General features: G+C 40.1%; 1 protein-coding gene across 1 annotated transcript in view; it reads right to left on the minus strand.

The window, feature by feature from the left end:
• LOC126365881 (dynein axonemal heavy chain 6) overlaps positions 1 to 19,936 on the minus strand; it is a 1,020,408-nt gene that overhangs the window by 676,920 nt on the left and 323,552 nt on the right. The window contains exon 23 of the mRNA XM_050008578.1: positions 19,515 to 19,661. Coding sequence (XP_049864535.1) covers positions 19,515 to 19,661 — 147 coding nt within the window. The remainder of the gene's footprint in view (positions 1 to 19,514; positions 19,662 to 19,936) is intronic.

The following is a 19,936-nucleotide window of genomic DNA, read 5'->3' on the forward strand; positions in this document are numbered from 1 at the left end:
AAATTATTTACCACAAAATAATACTGCTCTCCTTGTAAGATGCTATGCGATTTTATAGCTTTTCTTTTCTTTCAACATAATGCCACGTTGTTCGATATGAAAAACAATATGCCTCTTACAGTTTTGATTTATTGGTTTATTTTCTTTTGTTAGAATAAACAAATAGCACTGGTTGCTACTATTACTAAGTTACCACTTGTCTTTGGGTACAGGTATTACTGAAACACTTCAGATAATTCCTGAACTCAGTAAGTGGTGGATTTAACTTAATGAATTGCTAAAATCAGTGAATTTTCTGTCCAAATTATGGGCCAACTGAAGAGCGGGATACAACACGTCAGTTTTGACCAGTGATGTCATTGTTTATTCATCGATATCAATATCTTTATTTTTGAGCCATAGATAGTAACTGACCAATGACATCATAGTTCATTCATAGATATCAATGACTTTATTTTTGAGTTATAGATAATAAATTCATTATTTTCTGTGGTGAGGTGCCATCATTGTAAATCGAAATAAATGAACATGTTTTTAAAAGACACTACTATACATTGTCTATGATTTTTGTCACAAGAATTAATTTAAATCATTTTTTTATTCCAATTCATTCTTAGTGAGTTTCAGATATTCTGGAAGAACAGCTTTTTCATTTTGAACAATTTTTACTTTTTGTTTTTTGTTTGAAGGTATCAATTTATCCATTCCTGTGAATATGGAAGACTTGAAGAAGGATTCATCAACTGCAGCATGGAATACAAATTTGACAGTTGTTGTTCCTTTTCACCTTCACTAGCACTGGTACTACTATGATACTTTTCAGTTGATACTAGTACTATCAAAGGTGAAAAGATCGACAGATGAAAATTTTGTGACCTTTACTTCAGTTGATCTACATAAGTCAACTGAATAATAGGATACTATTGCTAGCGAACGTGAAAAAGTGGAATATGTTAAATTTGTATCTCATTCTGCAGTTGACCTATACAGATTAACTGAAGTTAGGGACACAACTCATATATGTCAAGTGAGGTATGCCATGCTAACATTATTTATGTCCCTTTTTTTTCTTTCTGTTTTGCACTAAAAACCCATTCTTCAGTTGAGCACAATAGGCCAATTGAAGAATGGGACACCAAGACTCAAAGATGCAATATACTTAATATTATGTTCGAAATATGTATGTATGTAATGTATGTCTATCATCTGTTTCCTCTGCTCTGTATTCCTTTGTTTCTCAGCATTTGTATTTGCTGTTAAATCTGTGCAAAGAATCATCTCTGGTAACTTCTGACATCATTGGTCAAATCCAATGGTTTTTATCTCATTCTTCAGTAATCCTTAACAAAATTGTCTTTTATTTCCAAATACAGATAAATGTAAATCTGTTATTTCACCATGGTGAGAAATCAAGAACAAAACAAATGGTTATTTCACTTAAAACAAATATGGATCTGCTTAAAGCAGGTTATAAAAAGTGAAGTTGAAAATGTAAATCTTTAATTACTCTGACATTGCCAACTTTACATTGTTAACAAAATTTAAATAAAGAGCTGACACTGTGGCAAGGTTTGAGCACAGTATATATTAGAGCAAGAAAGATTATGTACGAGAATGCCTGAACACAAAGACAAAGTAACTGTATTTCTGGTTTGTTTCAAACATGTTCAAAATACACTGTTATAAGAACCATTATTGCTAGTAAGGTTTTATGAATTCACAAAACAGATGTTTACTGAATCTTCTACAAAGCCACACTCATTGGAATGTTTAAACAAAAGGAGAAGCATAGCATTTAAAATGTTTGCAGTGAAGCTAACCAAGAGTTACCGAGTGTGATGACAGATTGACTGCAGCCAAAGTTGCCTTCAGTACTTAAACAATATGACATGAAATACGTCTACAAGAGTGATAAAACTGGCATATTTTACTGATTCTTATTCAATTAAAATTAATCAATGCAAGTGACATCTGAGTTTAACGGGGAAAATACTTTAATGATATAATTATAGAATGGATAGGATGTACGTTGGATGGATCTGAAAAACAATTCTTACTTGTCACAAGTTTAAAACCATGGTGTTTTAAAAATGCAAGGATATTTCCAGTTAAATATACAGTGTACACAAAGGCATGGATGGTGGCTGCTACATTCATTGAATGGATTCTCAAATTCAATAAGTAATTTTTATAAGAAAATGTTATGTGGCAGTTGTTGCTAAACACCTAACAAAGTCTGACATTAAATTAAAAGCTGTTATGATTATATTTTTGCATCCAAATAACACAAGTGTTTCATAACCATGTAATCAAGGTAGTACAAAAACCTTGAAATTTCAATACTGAAAGTAACTGTTCCAAAAACTTTTAATTGAATCAAAGCACTCTGTTAGCTGCACTGGAAATTGAACAGGGTGTCCCAGGAAGAATGGCCAATGTACCCATTATCCCAACTGATTTACCCATTCATTTTAAGTGATTTCAGTTCTCAATATAGATTTTGTTTCCAATGGCAATAAACAATGTTCAAGGTCACAGAGGTGAACAGATGAGGTGGTGTGAGGGTTACAGACAGAGAAGAAGGCAAAAAGATTCTCAGTAAAATATCTTAATATCTATGAGCACTTCTTCATCGCTGATACTCTGAAACAAATCTCTTCTACTTACATATTTTGGGAATCGGTAGTATGGACCAATACAAGAAAAAAACTGTCTAGCAAACATGGGATTTGAAATGTGTACCTTTAGAGCTATAAGCCTTGTTCAGTAGAAGAGATGTGTTTCACAGTAGCAAAGATGAAGAAATACTCACAGCTGTTAAAGCATGCACCTTAAAGTCCATGTTAATTAGACTTTTTTGCCTCAGATGATTGTCCCTGTCTTATATATGAATTCTGACCATTCCTCCTGTCACAGCCTATATTCCTACACAGAATGTGGTGATGTCTGAGATTGCTGAATACTAATGTCGATGGTGTTGAGACAGCAACCAGCCAAATAATTTGCTCAAATTCTCCAGAATGTTCTTCAGACCAATCACAAATAATTGTGGCACAGTTACATGGCAGATTGTCATTCATAAAAATTCCATGAAGTACATGAATGGCTGAAAATGGTCTTCAAGTAGCCAAACATAATCATTTCTAGTTGATGATTGATTCAGTTTGACTGAAGGACCCAGCCAAGTCCATGTACATATAGATCACACCATTATGAAGCCACCACCAGTTTGCACCATGCCTTGTGGACAACATGGGTCTATGGCTTCATGGGAGCATATTACACTTGAACACTACCATCAGCTCTTACCAACTGAAATTGGGACTCATTTGTCCAGGCCATGGTTTTTCAGCCATCATAGGTCTAAGCAAAATTGTCACAAGCCCAGAAGAGGTGGTGCAAGTGACGTCATGCTGTTAGTAATGGCACCTGTGACCATCATCTGCTTGCATAACCCATTAATGACAAATTTTGCCACACTGCCCTTATGCCACACTGTTCTAATGGACACATTCATTGTACATCCCACATGTACGGTTGCTTGTCTATTGGCACTGACAACTCTAATCAAACACTGCTGCCCTTGGTCATTAAGTTAAGGCTCTCAGTCACTGCACTGTCTATGGTGAGAGGTTATGTCTCAGATTTGGTATTCTTGGCATACTCTTGACACTGTGGTTCTCAGAATATTGAATTCCCTAACAATTTCTGAAACAGAATGTCCCAAGCATCTAGGTCCAACTAGCATTTCACGTCAAAAATCTGTCAGTTCCTGATGTGTGACCATAATCATGTCAGAACTCTTTTCACATGAATCATCTGGGTAGAAACGACCACTCTGCCAATGCACTGCCCTTTTTACCTTTGATACTACCATTGTCTATATAAGTGCATACTGCTATCCCATGACTTTTTTTCACCTCAGTGTAAGACAGACAAATAAATTTTTGAGAACATTCAGAGCTAAACAGATTGCAACAATGTACATGATGATGATAATTCAGATAATGAAATCAACACTGTAGTTTCTGTCCACATTATATCATAAATGTGGAACATCATGAAAATATGCACAGCTATTTAGACATATGTCCAAATGGTCGAATAAATGAAACACTTAATAATGTTGAAAATTTCATGCAGATAAAGACATTGGAAAAAACAATAAGAAATTTTTCTGAAAAACAATAATATCTATACTACTACACAAAGGCAACATCTTTTTTAATGTTGTCACCAGAAATGTTATTTACAAAAGAACAGAAAGAGTCGGAGAAGCTGACAGCGGGAAAGGCCAGTTTTCATTCCAGAGAAATGTTGTAACATGCAATGTAATACAACTTATCTTAGAAGATAGGTTAAGGAGGAGTAAACTTTCTGCTAAAGCATTTGTAGACTTAGAAGAAGCATTTGACAATGCTGAGTAGAACACACTCTCTGAAATTCTGAAAGTATCAGGGGTAAAACACTGAAAGCAAAAGGCTATTTTCAACTTGTAGAGAAGCCAAAATGCAGTTATACGAGTCAAAGGGCATTTAAGGAAAACACTGGTTGAGAAGGAACTGAGACAGGGTTGTAGCCTGTTACCAATGTTATTCAAGCTATAGACTGAGCTAGCAGCAAAGGAAATAAAAGAAAAACTTGGTGAAGGACTTAAAAATTCAGGGAGAAGAAACAAAAACTTTGAGATTTGGCAATGACACTGTCATTCTATGAGAGACAGTAAAGGACTTAGAAGGGCAGTTGAATGGATATACAGTGTCTTGAAAAGGGAATATATAATCAACATAAAAAAAAGTACAGCAAGGGTAACAGAATGTAGTCAAATTAGGCATAGCTTGGGAAATTAGCTTACGGTAGGTAATGTTACCCTAGAAGTAGTAGATGAGTTTTGCTATTTGGGCTGTAAAATGCAAGTAACTGATGGTGGCTGAAGTACGAAGGATATAAAATGTGGACTAGCAATGGCAAATAAGTGTTTCTGAAGAACAGGAATTTGTTAACATTGAATATAGTTTTAAACAATGGAAACTCCGTGTTGGAATGTCATCAATGTAGGAAAATATAAGATTACTATAAACCTTGAATATAATATGTTAAGTTGCATATAGGCATAATCAAAAGAATATAATGAATATAATATGTTAAGTTGCATATAGGCATAATCAGAAGACACTTGCACAAAAACTTACTGCCACAGTCTTTGTCAGAAGAAGAAAGAGAATCACACACCATTCATTCTCACAAGCAAGCACACCTTATGCATACATGAGCACCAGCTCCAGCAGCTCAGAACAGAAGGCACTCTCTTTCTTTTCTTGATGAAGGCTGTGCTCAAAATCTTATGTGTAAGTGTCTTTTAATTGTGCCTCTCTCCAATGAAATGTTCCATATTTAGAATAAGTAGCAATCTATCTTTTCCTACATTGTTGAATAAAGATTTAAGTGTTAGGAAATCTTTTCTGAAGGTGTTTATCTGGAGTGTGGTCTTCTGTGGAAGGGAAATATGAGTGATGTACAGTTCAGACAAGAAGAGAATAGTTGCATTTGAAATGTGGTGCTAGAATGCTGAAGATTAGATGGGTAGACCATTGAGGAGGTACTGAATAGAATTCTGGAGAACAAATTTTGTGGCACAACTTGCCAGAAAGATTGGAACAGTTGATAGACGGCATTTTGAGACGTCATTGGGGAGGTACTGAATAGAATTCTGGAGAACAAATTTTGTGGCACAACTTGATAGAAAGATGGGAACAGTTGATAGATCGCATTTTGAGACATCAACTTATTACTTGAGATAAGTGTGTGTGTGTGTGTTTGGGGGGGGGGGGGGATAGGGAGGGGGGGGGGGGGGAAGAGACCAAGAGATAAATGTGGTAAACAGGTGCAAAAAGATGTAGATTGCAGGGGAGGAATGAACATTTGGATGGACATAGGTGATCTATTTAATAGGGAAGCAATGGAAATGATGTAATAGGGAAACATTGTTAACAAAATCTTAAGTCATTCTTGACAGATTTATTTAGAAGTTTTATGCATTTCTCTAACGAATGTTTAGACAGGCACAGACTATATAATGTATTTTTATAAAAGCATTGACAAGTTCTTGTTGATTTACTTCAACTTTTTACATGATACTCTAATAAACATTAGACAGACATGGGATACACTTTTTTTAAGCAATATGTTTAGATTTTCTGCTAAAACCAAATGCAAGGAAGGAAATGACATGCTGTGCTGTTAAAATTTAACCACAATCCCAACGATTCATAGGTTAAAAATATGCAAAATACTCTCACTGAAGCTATTAACATCACAGTTACAGTAGTTCAAGAGGTCTCCCTCGTAAGCTGAACACCAAATTATTATCCCAAGCAATTTACTCATTCATTTTAAGCAAATTCAGTTCTAAACCTAGGATCTGATTTGAATAAGGATAAACAATGGTCAAGCTCAAAGAGAGGGAGGAAGAGAAGCAAATAGCAAGGCAGGGGGAGGGTGGGGGAGGAGGAATTGGAGGGCAGGAGGACATGAACAGAACTAAGGGGGGGGGGGAGGTGATGGGCAGAGGGAGGACGGAGGAGGAGAGGAGATGTACAGAGAGAAGTATGAGGAGGAGATTAGTATGTATATCCAGTTCAATACATATTTAGCTATTGTTAAAAATTGTCATATTTGCTAATTATTCTACATGTGGACTTTCAATATATGGTATTTATCTCCAAGGGTAAATTTTAGTAAGAAATTGATTAACTCTCTGTAATTAACAGTGACAAGTTTGAAAATACAGTCTCCCACTCCCCCCCTCCATGTACTTGTTAAGCAAGATCTTCCTCTAAGATGAAAAAATATTTCAGTCCGTGTACCAATGGTAAATGTTTTTAAGTGTATTTCTACAACATAAGGGAGCATAAGAATTTTGTATAGCAAATTCTTACATTTACTGCTCAACAGATAACATTTACTGTCAATAATTCACTTACCTTTAATAATAATAGGGATATTCAGACAGAATACTAGGAGGAAAAAGACTACTGTGAACAGCATTCTAGAGAATCTTACTTACGCATGGAAAACAATGAAATATATACTTGTAAACCTATTGCAATAATGTTAATACTAAATTGGAATTAATAAACAAAAATTCACTAACTCTCAAGTGAGATAATACTCTATCTATGTTAAAGAACTCTCTCTTAAGGCTTTAGTAATTGTTTGACAAGTTGTTGCCCAGTGAAATGTAACTTTGCTGTTCTGTGGCTGGACTCAGAGCAGACAACATGTTACCTTCCAATCTGTCACCCTGATGCTATCCTGGATACTTTTTACCCCAATTATTTTCTTGGATTATCTTGATACCCTGGATTGCTATGCACTGTCACCAACTTATGCTGTGTGATGTCCTCTCTGTCTTTCAACTGTTTTTCTGGGACATTGTCATTGTTGGCTGTGTCTCTTGATCTCTGACTTCAAACACAACACCAAGCCATGACACCAAAGCATAAGTGAGGTGCTTCACAGCAGGTGGAGACACTCAATTGCCATTGTAGCCTGGTGACATTCTGTACTCGTGGGTCTTGTACAGAGGTGTACAACCATCAAATGAGTACATCCACAGTGGAAAGTTTTGTAGACACTATCTATCGAAACAATGTTTTTACATAATCATGCTTCATCTGAATGGGAGGAAGAGGTGGAGCGTGCTTTTCTGGACGAACAGCATGTTCTGCCATACCTTACAGACTGGTAACTAGGTGTGGGGTGTTGGGTAGGGGGTTACATGTGGGGCAAGCAGATCAGTGAAACTTTTCTACACAAAATAATCATGTCCCACGAAGGGGAATAATTCCTATCAATTCAACACCTTAATCTCATTGTATCATTCAGACTAATTGATATCATCTATGTGATCTAGGCCCTTGTCCAGCAAAGCTCTGCTTTTCCCTGTAGCACCTACATATCTATTCCTAAATCCTTCTCAACTCAATAAACCATCTACCTGCATGCTGATATCTACCTCACAGATTGGATCACAAAAATGCACTCACTGGAAAGCAGTAGCTCTATGTAGACAGTCATCATAGGCTGCCAACAAATTTCTAATCTACAATAATAAAAGTAAATGACAACACAGCTCAGTATTTATTCAAATCACATTCCAAAGAGGTCTGTAATGAGTCTGAGATTCCCCTCATTCTTGGTCTTCTTAAAAGTAAACTTAGCTTGCACCTATCTCCCACACTGTCCGAATGCTTCTGAACTTCTTGGACTGTATGAATGCTTTTGTCCACAGTCCAAAGTATCAGCTGTTACGCAAAAATGTCCCCTTCTGTTGGTCCGACGGGTGTGAGCAGGCTTTTGTCCGCCTGAAGGCCCATTTGCAGTCGGTGCCTTGTCTTGCCACATTCCGTCCGGGTCAGCACTTGGTTCTGGCGACTGACGCGTCACAGTGTGGCCTAGGGGCTGTTCTCGCACATCGGTATGAGGATGGGTCGGAACGACCCATTGCCTATGCTTCCAAGACTCTCAACGAGGCGCAACGGCGTTACTCTCACATCGAAAAGGAGGTGCTCGCTATCATTTATGCTCTAAAAGAGTTCAGTGTTTTTTTTGTATGGTTCTAAGTTTCACCTCATCACCGACCACAAACCGCTGGTCTCTCTGTTCAGCAGATCGGCGTCACTTCCGGATAAGGCAGCTCACCGCCTGCAACGTTGGGCCTTATACTTGTCTCGTTTTCATTATGAGATTCACTATCGCCCCACGGCCCAGCACGCCAACGCTGATGCATTGTCGCGATTGCCGATGGGCCCCGACCCTGTTTTCAATCGTGATGAACTCCTCTGTTTCCACATTGATAAGGAAGAACGTCGTGTGGTCGAGGGCTTTCCACTTACAGGTTCGCAGGTCACGTCGGCTACTGCGTGGGACCCGGTCCTGCATCGGGTGATCGGTTTTGTTCAACAAGGTTGGCCGGACAGGACCAAGGGCCGGGCATCGGATCCCCTTCGCAACTACCATGCCTTGCGCCTTCCTCTGTCTGTTCGTGATGGTGTTGTTCTTCTGGCCATGGATGGTGCATCTCCACAGGTCGTGGTGCCAGCCTCTCTTCGCAAAGATGTTCTCAAACTGTTGCACGAAGGCCATTGGGGTATTTCTCGGACTAAGTCCCAGGCCCGCAGGCACATTTATTGGCCCGGTATTGATTCGGACATCGCCCATATGGTTGCTGCGTGTGGCCAGTGTGCTCAACAACTGGCGGCACCTCGTACAATGCCCTCTCCGTGGCCTGATCCAGCTCAGCCATGGGAACGGGTGCACGCCGACTTTGCTGGCCCCTTCCTCGGTACTTATTGGCTACTGTTGATTGACGCCTTCTCGAAGTTTCCATTTGTTGTTAGATGGCCGTCACCCACCACTGCGGCGACGACGCTGGCTTTGTCCAAAATCTTTGCGCTAGAAGGTCTTCCATCCACGATCGTCACGGACAATGGCCCTCAGTTCTCTTCGCAGGCCTATCATGATTTTTGTACTGGACAAGGGATTCATCATGTTACAGCACCTCCCTTCCATCCGCAAGCGAATAGGGAGGTCGAGCGCCTTGTCCGCACTTTCAAATGCCAGATGAAAAAATTCCTTAGTGATTTTTCCACAGATGATGCCCTGCTGCAATTTCTGAGTTCTTATCACTTCACGCCTCTGGGTGATCGCAGCCCTGCTGAACTCTTGCATGGCCGCCAACCGCACACTCTACTGCACCTGCTTCACCCTGTCAGGCCTTCTACTGTGTCCCCTAGTGTGGGAAAATATTCGGTGGGCGCCGACGTGTGGGCACGAGGGTATGGATCTCGCCCTAAATGGATTCCAGGGGTGGTCAAGGCTCTTCGCGGCCACCGGCTTTGTGAAATCCGTACGGGCGATGGCACGGTTGTTCCCCATTACGACCAGATGCGCCCACGAGTGGTGGCCTTCGCCTCCACCAGCCCGAGACGCCAGTCCTGTCACTGCTGTCGATCTACCATCCCTGTTGATGCAGCCGACGTCGCTGCCGCTTCCAAGTATGCCGGAACCGGCCCCAGTCGCGATGCCGCCTTCTCCGGGACCCATCTCGCTGGAGCACACTCCCAGGTCCATGACACCTATGGATGCTACTCCGGAGTTTTCACCCATCGTCTCATCCAGGAGGCATGTTCCACGCACGAGCTTCCGTCCTGGACATTTTCGACTCATACTCTCGTGTGTCTGTGCGGGATCTCCTCGGGGCCTCACAAGAGGCCATGGATGTCTCCGCGCTGTCCATGTCTTCAAGGAAGTGAGTGTTTTTTTTTTTTCAAGGGGGGAAAAGTGTTGTGATAGTGCCACGACATTTAACAGTGCCGCCACGACAGTACGCACAAACGGCGATAGAGGTGCTCCGCAAATTGGCTGAGCGCGGGAGCGCCACCTAGCTACGAACGGCGCCGGCCGCTTGTTACGGCACGGCAGTCGAATATGAGAGACTGAGTTGTAATCATGTGATCAGCTATTGTTTCTGAGAGAGTGTGAATATCCACGCAATTATTGTGATTAAAGGTTATAACACTTATAAAGAGCCAAACTCATCCTAGTCTAACACAGCCAATAGATGAATGGAACATGCCTATAAAACAATCTAACCCTTAATCTTACAAAGACCCATATTACAATATTATGAAAAGGTAAGTTGCTAATCACTGTATAACAGAAATGCTGAATCGCAGATAGGCACAACAGAAAGCCTGTCACAAGTGTGTGTGTGGTTCGAGTTTGTGCATGTCTGTGTCTGTCACCTATTTTTGACAAAGCCCTTACCAGCTGAAATCTGTATTTTTGACAGTGTTTTATTGTGCCTACCTGTGACTCAACATCTCCGCTATATGGTAAGCAGAACTTTCCTCTTCATAATGTTGATAAGATCCATATTAAGCAGTTTCATAGATATCAAAATAATTTACAGGTACCGGAATTAGGGCTCAATGAGGACACACTGGATCAGACTCAGTGGATGAAGTTATTAGGCATACAAATGAATAATAAACTGAAGCGGCTCCAGCACAGCAGTAAGATAACTCAAAAGCTCAATTCTGGCAGGTTTGCTCTCAGAAAATTCTTCCAATGTCGATGGTATTCCTAGCATACTTTCACTCAGTGCTGTTTCATTGCATACTGTTCTGGGGCAATGAAACTAAAATGAAAAAGTACTTGTTCCACTGAAGCGCATAATAAAAATACTTTGAAAGTCGATATCTTGCAGATGTATCTTCAGGGCCCTCAATATTCTTACACTTACATGCCTATATGTAAACTCCATAGTTTTATTTAAGGTTTAAGGGAATATAGGATGAACTGTGCTGTTTATAATCACAACAGTAACAATAATTTCAACATAGATTATGCAACCCTGTCTAGGGTTCAGTAAATGTATACAAGAAGTTATTGAAAGATATAGGCAGTAAATTGAAAATGTCCAGATAATAACTCATTAGAGGGTCTTCCTACTACCCATCAAATTATTCAAACTCAGTGAAAATTCTGAATGGCTCCAATGTTTATAATAAACAGATACTGACTTTGCCAGTTCAATACTGTGAAAACTTTTGACACTATAAAACTAGATTTGCTGAAAAGAAAATTACATTCCACTGTTGTAAAAAAATATTATCACTTATGCACAGAATTTTTAGGTAACAATACAGCTATGTTTGTAGAGTAATGTAATAAACTTATACTGCTGACTGTATATGAAGATTCATGTAAGTTTTTTGACACTTCATGTGTATCTCAGTTATACTACTTATATTCGTGAGTTTCTAGTACATTTATGAGAAAATTGCTTTTCATGGCGATAAAAGAACAGGTGATGAAAAAAGAGTATTTATATTTGACTGATTTTTCTTATGTATAAAATAGTTGAACAAAATCCGAAGTACTGAAGACAGTGCTGCAGGAATTAACCCAACAGCTACACAGGAAATCAGTATAATATTGGAATCTTTTAAAAATAGGAAAATCCCATGATTAGATTGTGGTGTCACCACCAGACATCACACTTGCTAGGTGGTAGCCTTTAAATCGGCCGCGGTCCGGTAGTATACGTCAGACCCGCGTGTCGCCACTATCAGTGATTACAGACCGAGCGCCGCCACACGGCAGGTCTAGAGAGACTTCCTAGCACTCACCCTAGTTGTACAGCGATGGTTCACTGACTTCTACCTCTCTCATTTGCCGAGGCGATAGTTAGCATAGCCTTCAGCTACATCATTTGCTACGACCTAGCAAGGCGCCATTATCAGTTACTATTGATACTGTGAATTATGTAATGTCAAGAGCGACATTCACCCTTAATGGATTAAAGTTAAGTATTCCACCAGCTTTGTCCGTTTTTCTCAATTCTAATTTTCTTGTCCTGTTCCAGACACACGCCAGCCTGCGTGAGCTAAAACGCGTGCCTTTCGGCTTCCTCTAGGAACACGGTGTTGGCTCTCCTGCCAACCATAACATAGATAACATGAATTTGGAGCTGCTCAAATATAGTGGATGATTTTTAAATTCAGGCACTTACATTTAATTAACCTCTGTTAAGAAAGGATAATAATTTACAAAGGAAGGAGAAAAGATAAACAAATCCTAGTTTTCAAAGAAAGTGATAGAAGATCTTGTAACAACTACTTTGGAATAAGTCTGCTACATGTTGGGTATAAAATGTATCCTAAAATAGTACTAGAAACAACGAGCTTAGATTAACAGCGCACTCTCTTTTACTGGAAGAACAATGTAGCTCCAGGAAATAGAGATATTTGTTAGATATTACATTTATAATAACACAGACATTGGAAAAGAGAAGAGAATTTAAAACCTACAACACCTTTACTGATTACATTAAAGCTCCTAATGTGGAAGATTGAGAGCACTTATGGAGCATAATGAAATATGCTGGATACCCCAAGGACTTTATGCAAGTTATCCAGTATACGTATGGGAAAACAAAAATTGTTTTAGGTATAGGCATAACTTTAAAATCAAGAAATTATAACACCTGCACCCTGGGATAAAATTGAATAACAATATGTACAGTCAATGAAACAAAACTTTTCATATGTTGATAAGCTTGGGTACCTTACACTGTGTACAGGTCATACCAGTGGTAATGCAGCAAACAATGGCAATGCTGTCTGTACCATGTAACATGCTTTTAGCAGTGCATTTGTTCCCTTATTATTGTAACAATTTTACTTACAGACTTTTTTATTTTCTATGATTGTATATAATTAACCACAAATTGTTTTGTAAATGCATTATAACATGAGGGTTTTACCACACTTTCTTTCTTCAACAATTCTTGTTTGAACATATTGAGACTTACACAGACAAAAGAATGGTGTTTTATCTACACATCCTACTTTTCTACATAATCTTTAAGCTGTTCTATGGCCTTTCTCCAGCCCCAAACACGGGCATGTATGGCCTGTCAGTACCAATACTTGTCCTGGTAGTAGAGCCAGTGCTCCACTGTGTGAATCACCTGCTCATGGTCCTCAAAATGTTTTGCATGAATGGCATCCTTTAATGGCCCAAACAAGTGAACGTCTGAGGGGGCTAGATCACGGCTGTATGGTGGATGGGGTAACACTGTCCAACCCTGTTTTGGGATGTGTTCAGCAGTCCTCAGAATTGTGTGGGGCCAAATGTTGTCAAGTTGCACCAAAACTTCTCCTGGGTTGCTATGATGCTGAAGTTGCTGGAAGCATGTCTTGAGTTTTGTTAATGAGTTGACATATGATTCTGAATTAATGGTACTGCCTCTTGGCATCACATAAATGAAAATCACACCTTAACAGTCCCAGAACATGGTGATTATGACCTTAACTGCAAAAGCAGGCCCCTTTAATTTTTCTTCTATGAGGAGTGGGAATGGTGTCATTTCATTGACTGTCATGTTGTTTCCGGCTCAAAATGATGAACCTGGGTTTCACCACCTGTCACTATCTGGAACAGACAAGAAGGCCTCGCCCTCAGCTTCAAAATGTTGCAAAAATCAAAACAAATGTTATTCTGTGCAATGTGAGATCCACTGTTAGACACTGTAGGACCAATTTGCACACACTTATGAATATCCAAAAGTGCAGATAATTGCATCCACGTTTTCTTTGCTGATTGAGAAATGAAGCACCAACTGCCAAGTTGCAATGTGTCTGTCCTCACAAATGACAACATCAGCTTGCTGCAACTTGTCTGGTGTGACAGCCATGGATGGTTTGCCTGAGTGCTGCAAATCATGGAGCTCCACCAAACCACCTTCTGATGACCTCACCTTCTGTGCCCAGTGACTAACTGTACTTCTGTCAACAGCAGATGCTCCATGGACTTTGCACAAGCATTTGTGCATATTCCCCACAGCTTCTTTTTCTGCAGTGAGAAATTCAATGATGGCACATTGCTTGGAATGTGCGTCACCTAAAGATGCTGTTTTGAAACTGTCTTGCAGCTACGCTGTCTATTGGAGGTAATGAAAAGTTGATGTACTCACTCAGGAGACTTCAAATAATACATATGCAACATTTTGCAATAGTAGCATTGTTTTTGGATGAGAAAAAAATAAGTGTTGCAATACTTTCTAGGCAACCTCTGCACTTACTCTTATCTGTTTGAAACACTGAGGTGCTTTTGCCATGAATAAACAAATAATAGCAAATCTATATAGTTATGTGGTAGCAACAGGGCAGCATTTGAGGCTGTGGGATCTCACTGAAGTAATTAGGGTTTTCATTCCCCCAATACCATACCATTTCTTGCACTGTATTTTTTGTTGATGATGTGCAAGCATGATCCAAATATAACAGACATGTGCCGAATATGATAACTCACTGTGCAACAGATGGGTATATAACAAACAGTCATTTACTGACAAGACGTCTAAGCATATTCTGGGCACAAGAGAGTGCCAGGGACCCATTCAGTAAGATGGTTTCATTGCACGTGAAGCAGCAACCGCATACAGCATTCATATTCTCTACACCCAGAAATGGATAAAGTGGTGACATAACACAGGGATAACAAGTTGTCACCAAGGGTCAGGCTTAGGAAAGATGGTAATGCCTCAGCAGGACACTGTGCTAAGTGGCACCTGCTTTGAATACAAACTCCTGAATGGAACCCATTTCCTGGTAGCCTGCAAACCATTCACAATCGCTAATGGGTCGCTGATGTTAGAGTACATGGTGTTAGTAATAAAGAGACCCTATCTCATGATCACAAACATTGTAGGCTTGTCTTCACTGAGCTGAATGTAGATCATGACTGTCACCACATCATCTTTTTTGATATGAGTCAATATTTAGCTCAGTGAATGAGAGACAGGTGATGGTTTACAGGGCACTGGGAGCACAGTCTGTGGCACAACACTCCCAAGTTGGCCACATCACAGTCTCATGCTGGGAGTGTTTGCCATCAGATGGAGCAGGGACACTTCATTGAAAGCATGGTTTTCTCGTTGTTGATCACTATGTGCAGATCATGAAAGATACTATGGTGCCAAGTGTGAGGATCCACTATCCCAATGGAGTGATCAACTTATAGGAGAACCACTCACCAGTTTACATGAAATGAATTGTTTCACAACAGGCTGATGTTGACCTGATCAGCTGGTGTGTTTGAATGCTACACTTGAATCCCACTGAAAATTTATGGGCCAAAATGAAGCATTACATGAAATTACGTTGGCCAACACCAGCCCCATGCTCATCCGATCAACTATGGGACCTAGTGTTAGATATGTGGGAGAAGCTCTGGTTGATGAGAAATATTACCAGAGGCTGACCTCATCATATGAGGCATATAATTAAATGCCTATGGGCAGTGGACTTCATACTGGCCTTATCCCTGACATGAAACTTTCACACCATCTCACATTAATACACTTTACACTAAACATTTGATACAGCTGTATGTTTATTAACTGGAAACCTATTTGAAATCGTTGTGCTTGAAATTTTATAGATTGGATTCATGTTACTTAACAATTAACACATGTAAATTAAGAAATAAGTCAATCTGAATTGATATGGAATTGGTCCTAATGTAAGGCAGCCAGAGAAATCACTTAATACACTCCTGGAAATGGAAGAAAGAATACATTGACACCGGTGTGTCAGACCCACCATACTTGCTCTGGACACTGCGAGAGGGCTGCACAAGGAATGATCACACGCACGGCACAGCAGACACACCAGGAACCACGGTGTTGGCCGTCGAATGGCGCTAGCTGCGCAGCATTTGTGCACCGCCGCCGTCAGTGTCAGCCAGTTTGCCGTGGCATACGGAGCTCCATCGCAGTCTTTAACACTGGTAGCATGCCGCGACAGCGTGAACATGAACCGTATGTGCAGTTGACGGAATTTGAGCGAGGGCGTATAGTGGGCATGCGGGAGACCGGGTGGACGTACCGCCGAATTGCTCAACACGTGGGGCGTGAGGTCTCCACAGTACATCGATGTTGTCACCAGTGGTCGGCGGAAGGTGCACGTGCCCATCGACCTGGGACTGGACCGTAGCGACGCACGGATGCACGCCAAGACCGTAGGATCCTACGCAGTGCCGTAGGGGACCGCACCGCCACTTCCCAGCAAATTAGGGACACTGTTGCTCCTGGGGTATCGGCAAGGACCATTCGCAACCGTCTCCATGAAGCTTGGCTACGGTCCCACACACCGTTAGGCCGTCTTCCGCTCACGCCCCAACATCGTGCACCCTGCCTCCAGTGGTGTCGCGACAGGCGTGAATGGAGGGACGAATGGAGACGTGTCGTCTTCAGCGATGAGAGTCGCTTCTGCCTTGGTGCCAATGATGGTCGTATGAGTGTTTGGCGCCATGCAGGTGAACGCCACAATCAGGACTGCATACGACCGAGGCACACAGGGCCAACACCCGGCATCATGGTGTGGGGAGCGATCTCCTACAATGGCCATACACCTCTGGTGATCGTCGAGGGGACACTGAATAGTGCACGGTACATCCAAACCGTCATCGAACCCATCATTCTACCATTCCTAGACCGGCAAGGGAACTTGCTGTTCCAACAGGACAATGCACGTCCGCATGTATCCCGTGCCACCCAATGTGCTCTAGAAGGTGTAAGTCAACTACCCTGGCCAGCAAGATCTCCGGATCTGTCCCCCATTGAGCATGTTTGGGACTGGATGAAGCGTCGTCTCACGTGGTCTGCACGTCCAGCACGAACGCTGGTCCAACTGAGGCGCCAGGTGGAAATGACATGGCAAGCCGTTCCACAAGACTACATCCAGCATCTCTACGATCGTCTCCATGGGAGAATAGCAGCCTGCATTGCTGCGAAAGGTGGATATACACTGTACTAGTGCCGACATTGTGTACACTGTACTAGTGCCGACATTGTGCATGCTCTGTTGCCTGTGACTATGTGCCTGTGGTTCTGTCAGTGTGATCATGTGATGTATCTGACCCCAGGAATGTGTCAATAAAATTTCCCCTTCCTGGGACAATGAATTCACGGTGTTCTTATTTCAATTTCCTGGAGTGTATTTACCAATATAAGAACAAGTAAACTCTGAAATAACTATTTCTCTTCCTTATTGCCTCTACAAAATTTTCTGTATTTATTGTTCACAAGTAACTACAGCCAAGGCTTACAAAATCTCCCTTTCAAGTAAACATTCTTCAGGAACCCAAGAATAGTTTTCCTTCCACAGTGCCCATTTCTCTATGTTGAGTCTTCAGAGAAGCAATCACTGTAGAACATGCATCCAGTGTATTCTTCTGCAGACTGTCCTCAATTAAATTTGTAGGAGACCCTTAATGACTGGAAGATTATGCTTCCTGTGTTTTACCATCTTTCTTTTTCAAGAACAAAACTTTTGATTCTTTCTCCTTTGATTCCAATAGAGTTTTCTTCTCTTCTCAGTTGCACTGGCTCTTATAGAGCAAATACAAGCATTTAACATTTTAGGAGTGTGCAAATACTCAAAATATGAAATATTAACAATACTTTTACTATTTTTATAAAATGCAAAAGATACATGGTTCGGAAAATGTTCCTACCAATTACTGGACCTATACACTTCAATATAATTATAATTTAGAAATCAGTTTCATTGTAATAATTCTTCAAGCACAGATCCACCTTTTGTTTACATGAGTGATTCCCGTTTATTTCAAACTGGATTGAAAAATACGTGTTTTAAATGGGTTCAATGGACTGTTACATCTCAGAGCTTGCCAGACACCATATGGGCTCATATTTACACCATTGTTTGCATCTAGTTTGCCCAACTCCTGTTGAACTGCAAAGTCGTTGCCTCTAAGTATACACCTGTTATGTGGGTAGAATTTCATTTTCCGAAGGCTGTTTATAGCATATTCCACTGTTACTGTCTCGAGTAGTGTGGTCCAAACTATCTCATAATCAAAAATGAGGTTATTACTTGTCCTGAGTTATTTGACCACCAGATTTCTATTTCTTAGGGAGAATGCATTTTTAATGGGTCCATGAATTCCACACAAGAGGATGCACTTTACGACTGGAATGGAGTGATAACAGATGATGCAGACATGGTTTTCTTATGATTTGTCTATCACAAAAATGTGATATGATGCCCATCAAGTATTAGCACAACAGGATTGTCACCAAATGGATGCACAAGGTTCACAAAATTGTCAGTCCACTTATTAAAAATATGAGTCTGATTACAGCTACTAGGGTAGCAAGTTGAAGTTAACTTAATATGGGAAAAATCTCACCTCATAGTTCTGTAGCTCAGTTTTAAGGACACTTCATTATGGAGAATGAAAGGGTATTTAGTGAAGACCACATTTGTATGATTATTATAGCAACAGGTACCCAATTTCAAATATTAAAGCCCTACAAGCATATACATTCCAAAAACATCAGATTCAACACATTGAAAATCACAGATTCTCCACTATGTGTAGCTCCATAGCGATCCTACTGCCACTGCTCTATGCATGAGGTACTGTGCAAAACAAGTTCTGATGCTCCCCAACAGGGATGAGTGCTTCTTTTAATCAGAACCTAGCTGACTCATATTAGTGAACTCTCCTATAATACGTGCCTTTCCTCTATATTCAAAATAATTTTCAGTAATGTTAGTATCTTCCAGGTAAATTAAAAACAGTCTCAAATCAAAAATTAGTTATTTAATTAAACTCTAATTGCAGTGAGGGAAAGTGTAGTGCATCCCATCATCTGACTTCCTTAGCTACATTCCTACAGACCAAAAAAATGATTGAGTTCAATTTTACTTGAAAATTAGGGAGAAACAAACTATAATTCCATTTGAAAACCATATTATATACTTGTCCTGTTGACTGAAAGATCATGGAGTTTTGAACATGCTTGTCTCTTTCAGATCGATATACATGTCCACATAGATTTTGATTAATAATGTCTGGAAGGATTTAAGTATCTTACTCAGACATGTAATGCATTGCATCATTGCTCTTACCTGTGCTGGATGGGAAACCACCCAAACTTCTCTTTCACTATTATTGTGGTCACCAATAGCAAATTTCATTCGCTTTCTAAGAGTGAGGAACATGTATTCTTCAACTTTCCCTAACCAATCTTCAACATTTCCTCTTGCATATAAACCCTGGAAATAAAGCATTTAATAGTTAAATTATAAAGATGCAACACGTGAATCATTATAATGCACCAAGTACACATGCGATGATAGTTAATATGTAGTGGACAGTTTGGGCTAAGTTAAGTATTTCATATGATGTTTCACAAATGAATTTCATATAATGTATCATTATAGGAAAAAAAATTTCAGAATTCACTTTCAAAATTATATTCAGTAATTTTGTGAATAAATTTTCTCCCAGATTGCACAGAGACATATGTTGTTGACATTTCTTTTGTGTA

The sequence above is a fragment of the Schistocerca gregaria genome, chromosome 4 (genome assembly GCF_023897955.1).
Source record: "Schistocerca gregaria isolate iqSchGreg1 chromosome 4, iqSchGreg1.2, whole genome shotgun sequence".
Lineage (NCBI taxonomy): Eukaryota > Metazoa > Arthropoda > Insecta > Orthoptera > Acrididae > Schistocerca > Schistocerca gregaria.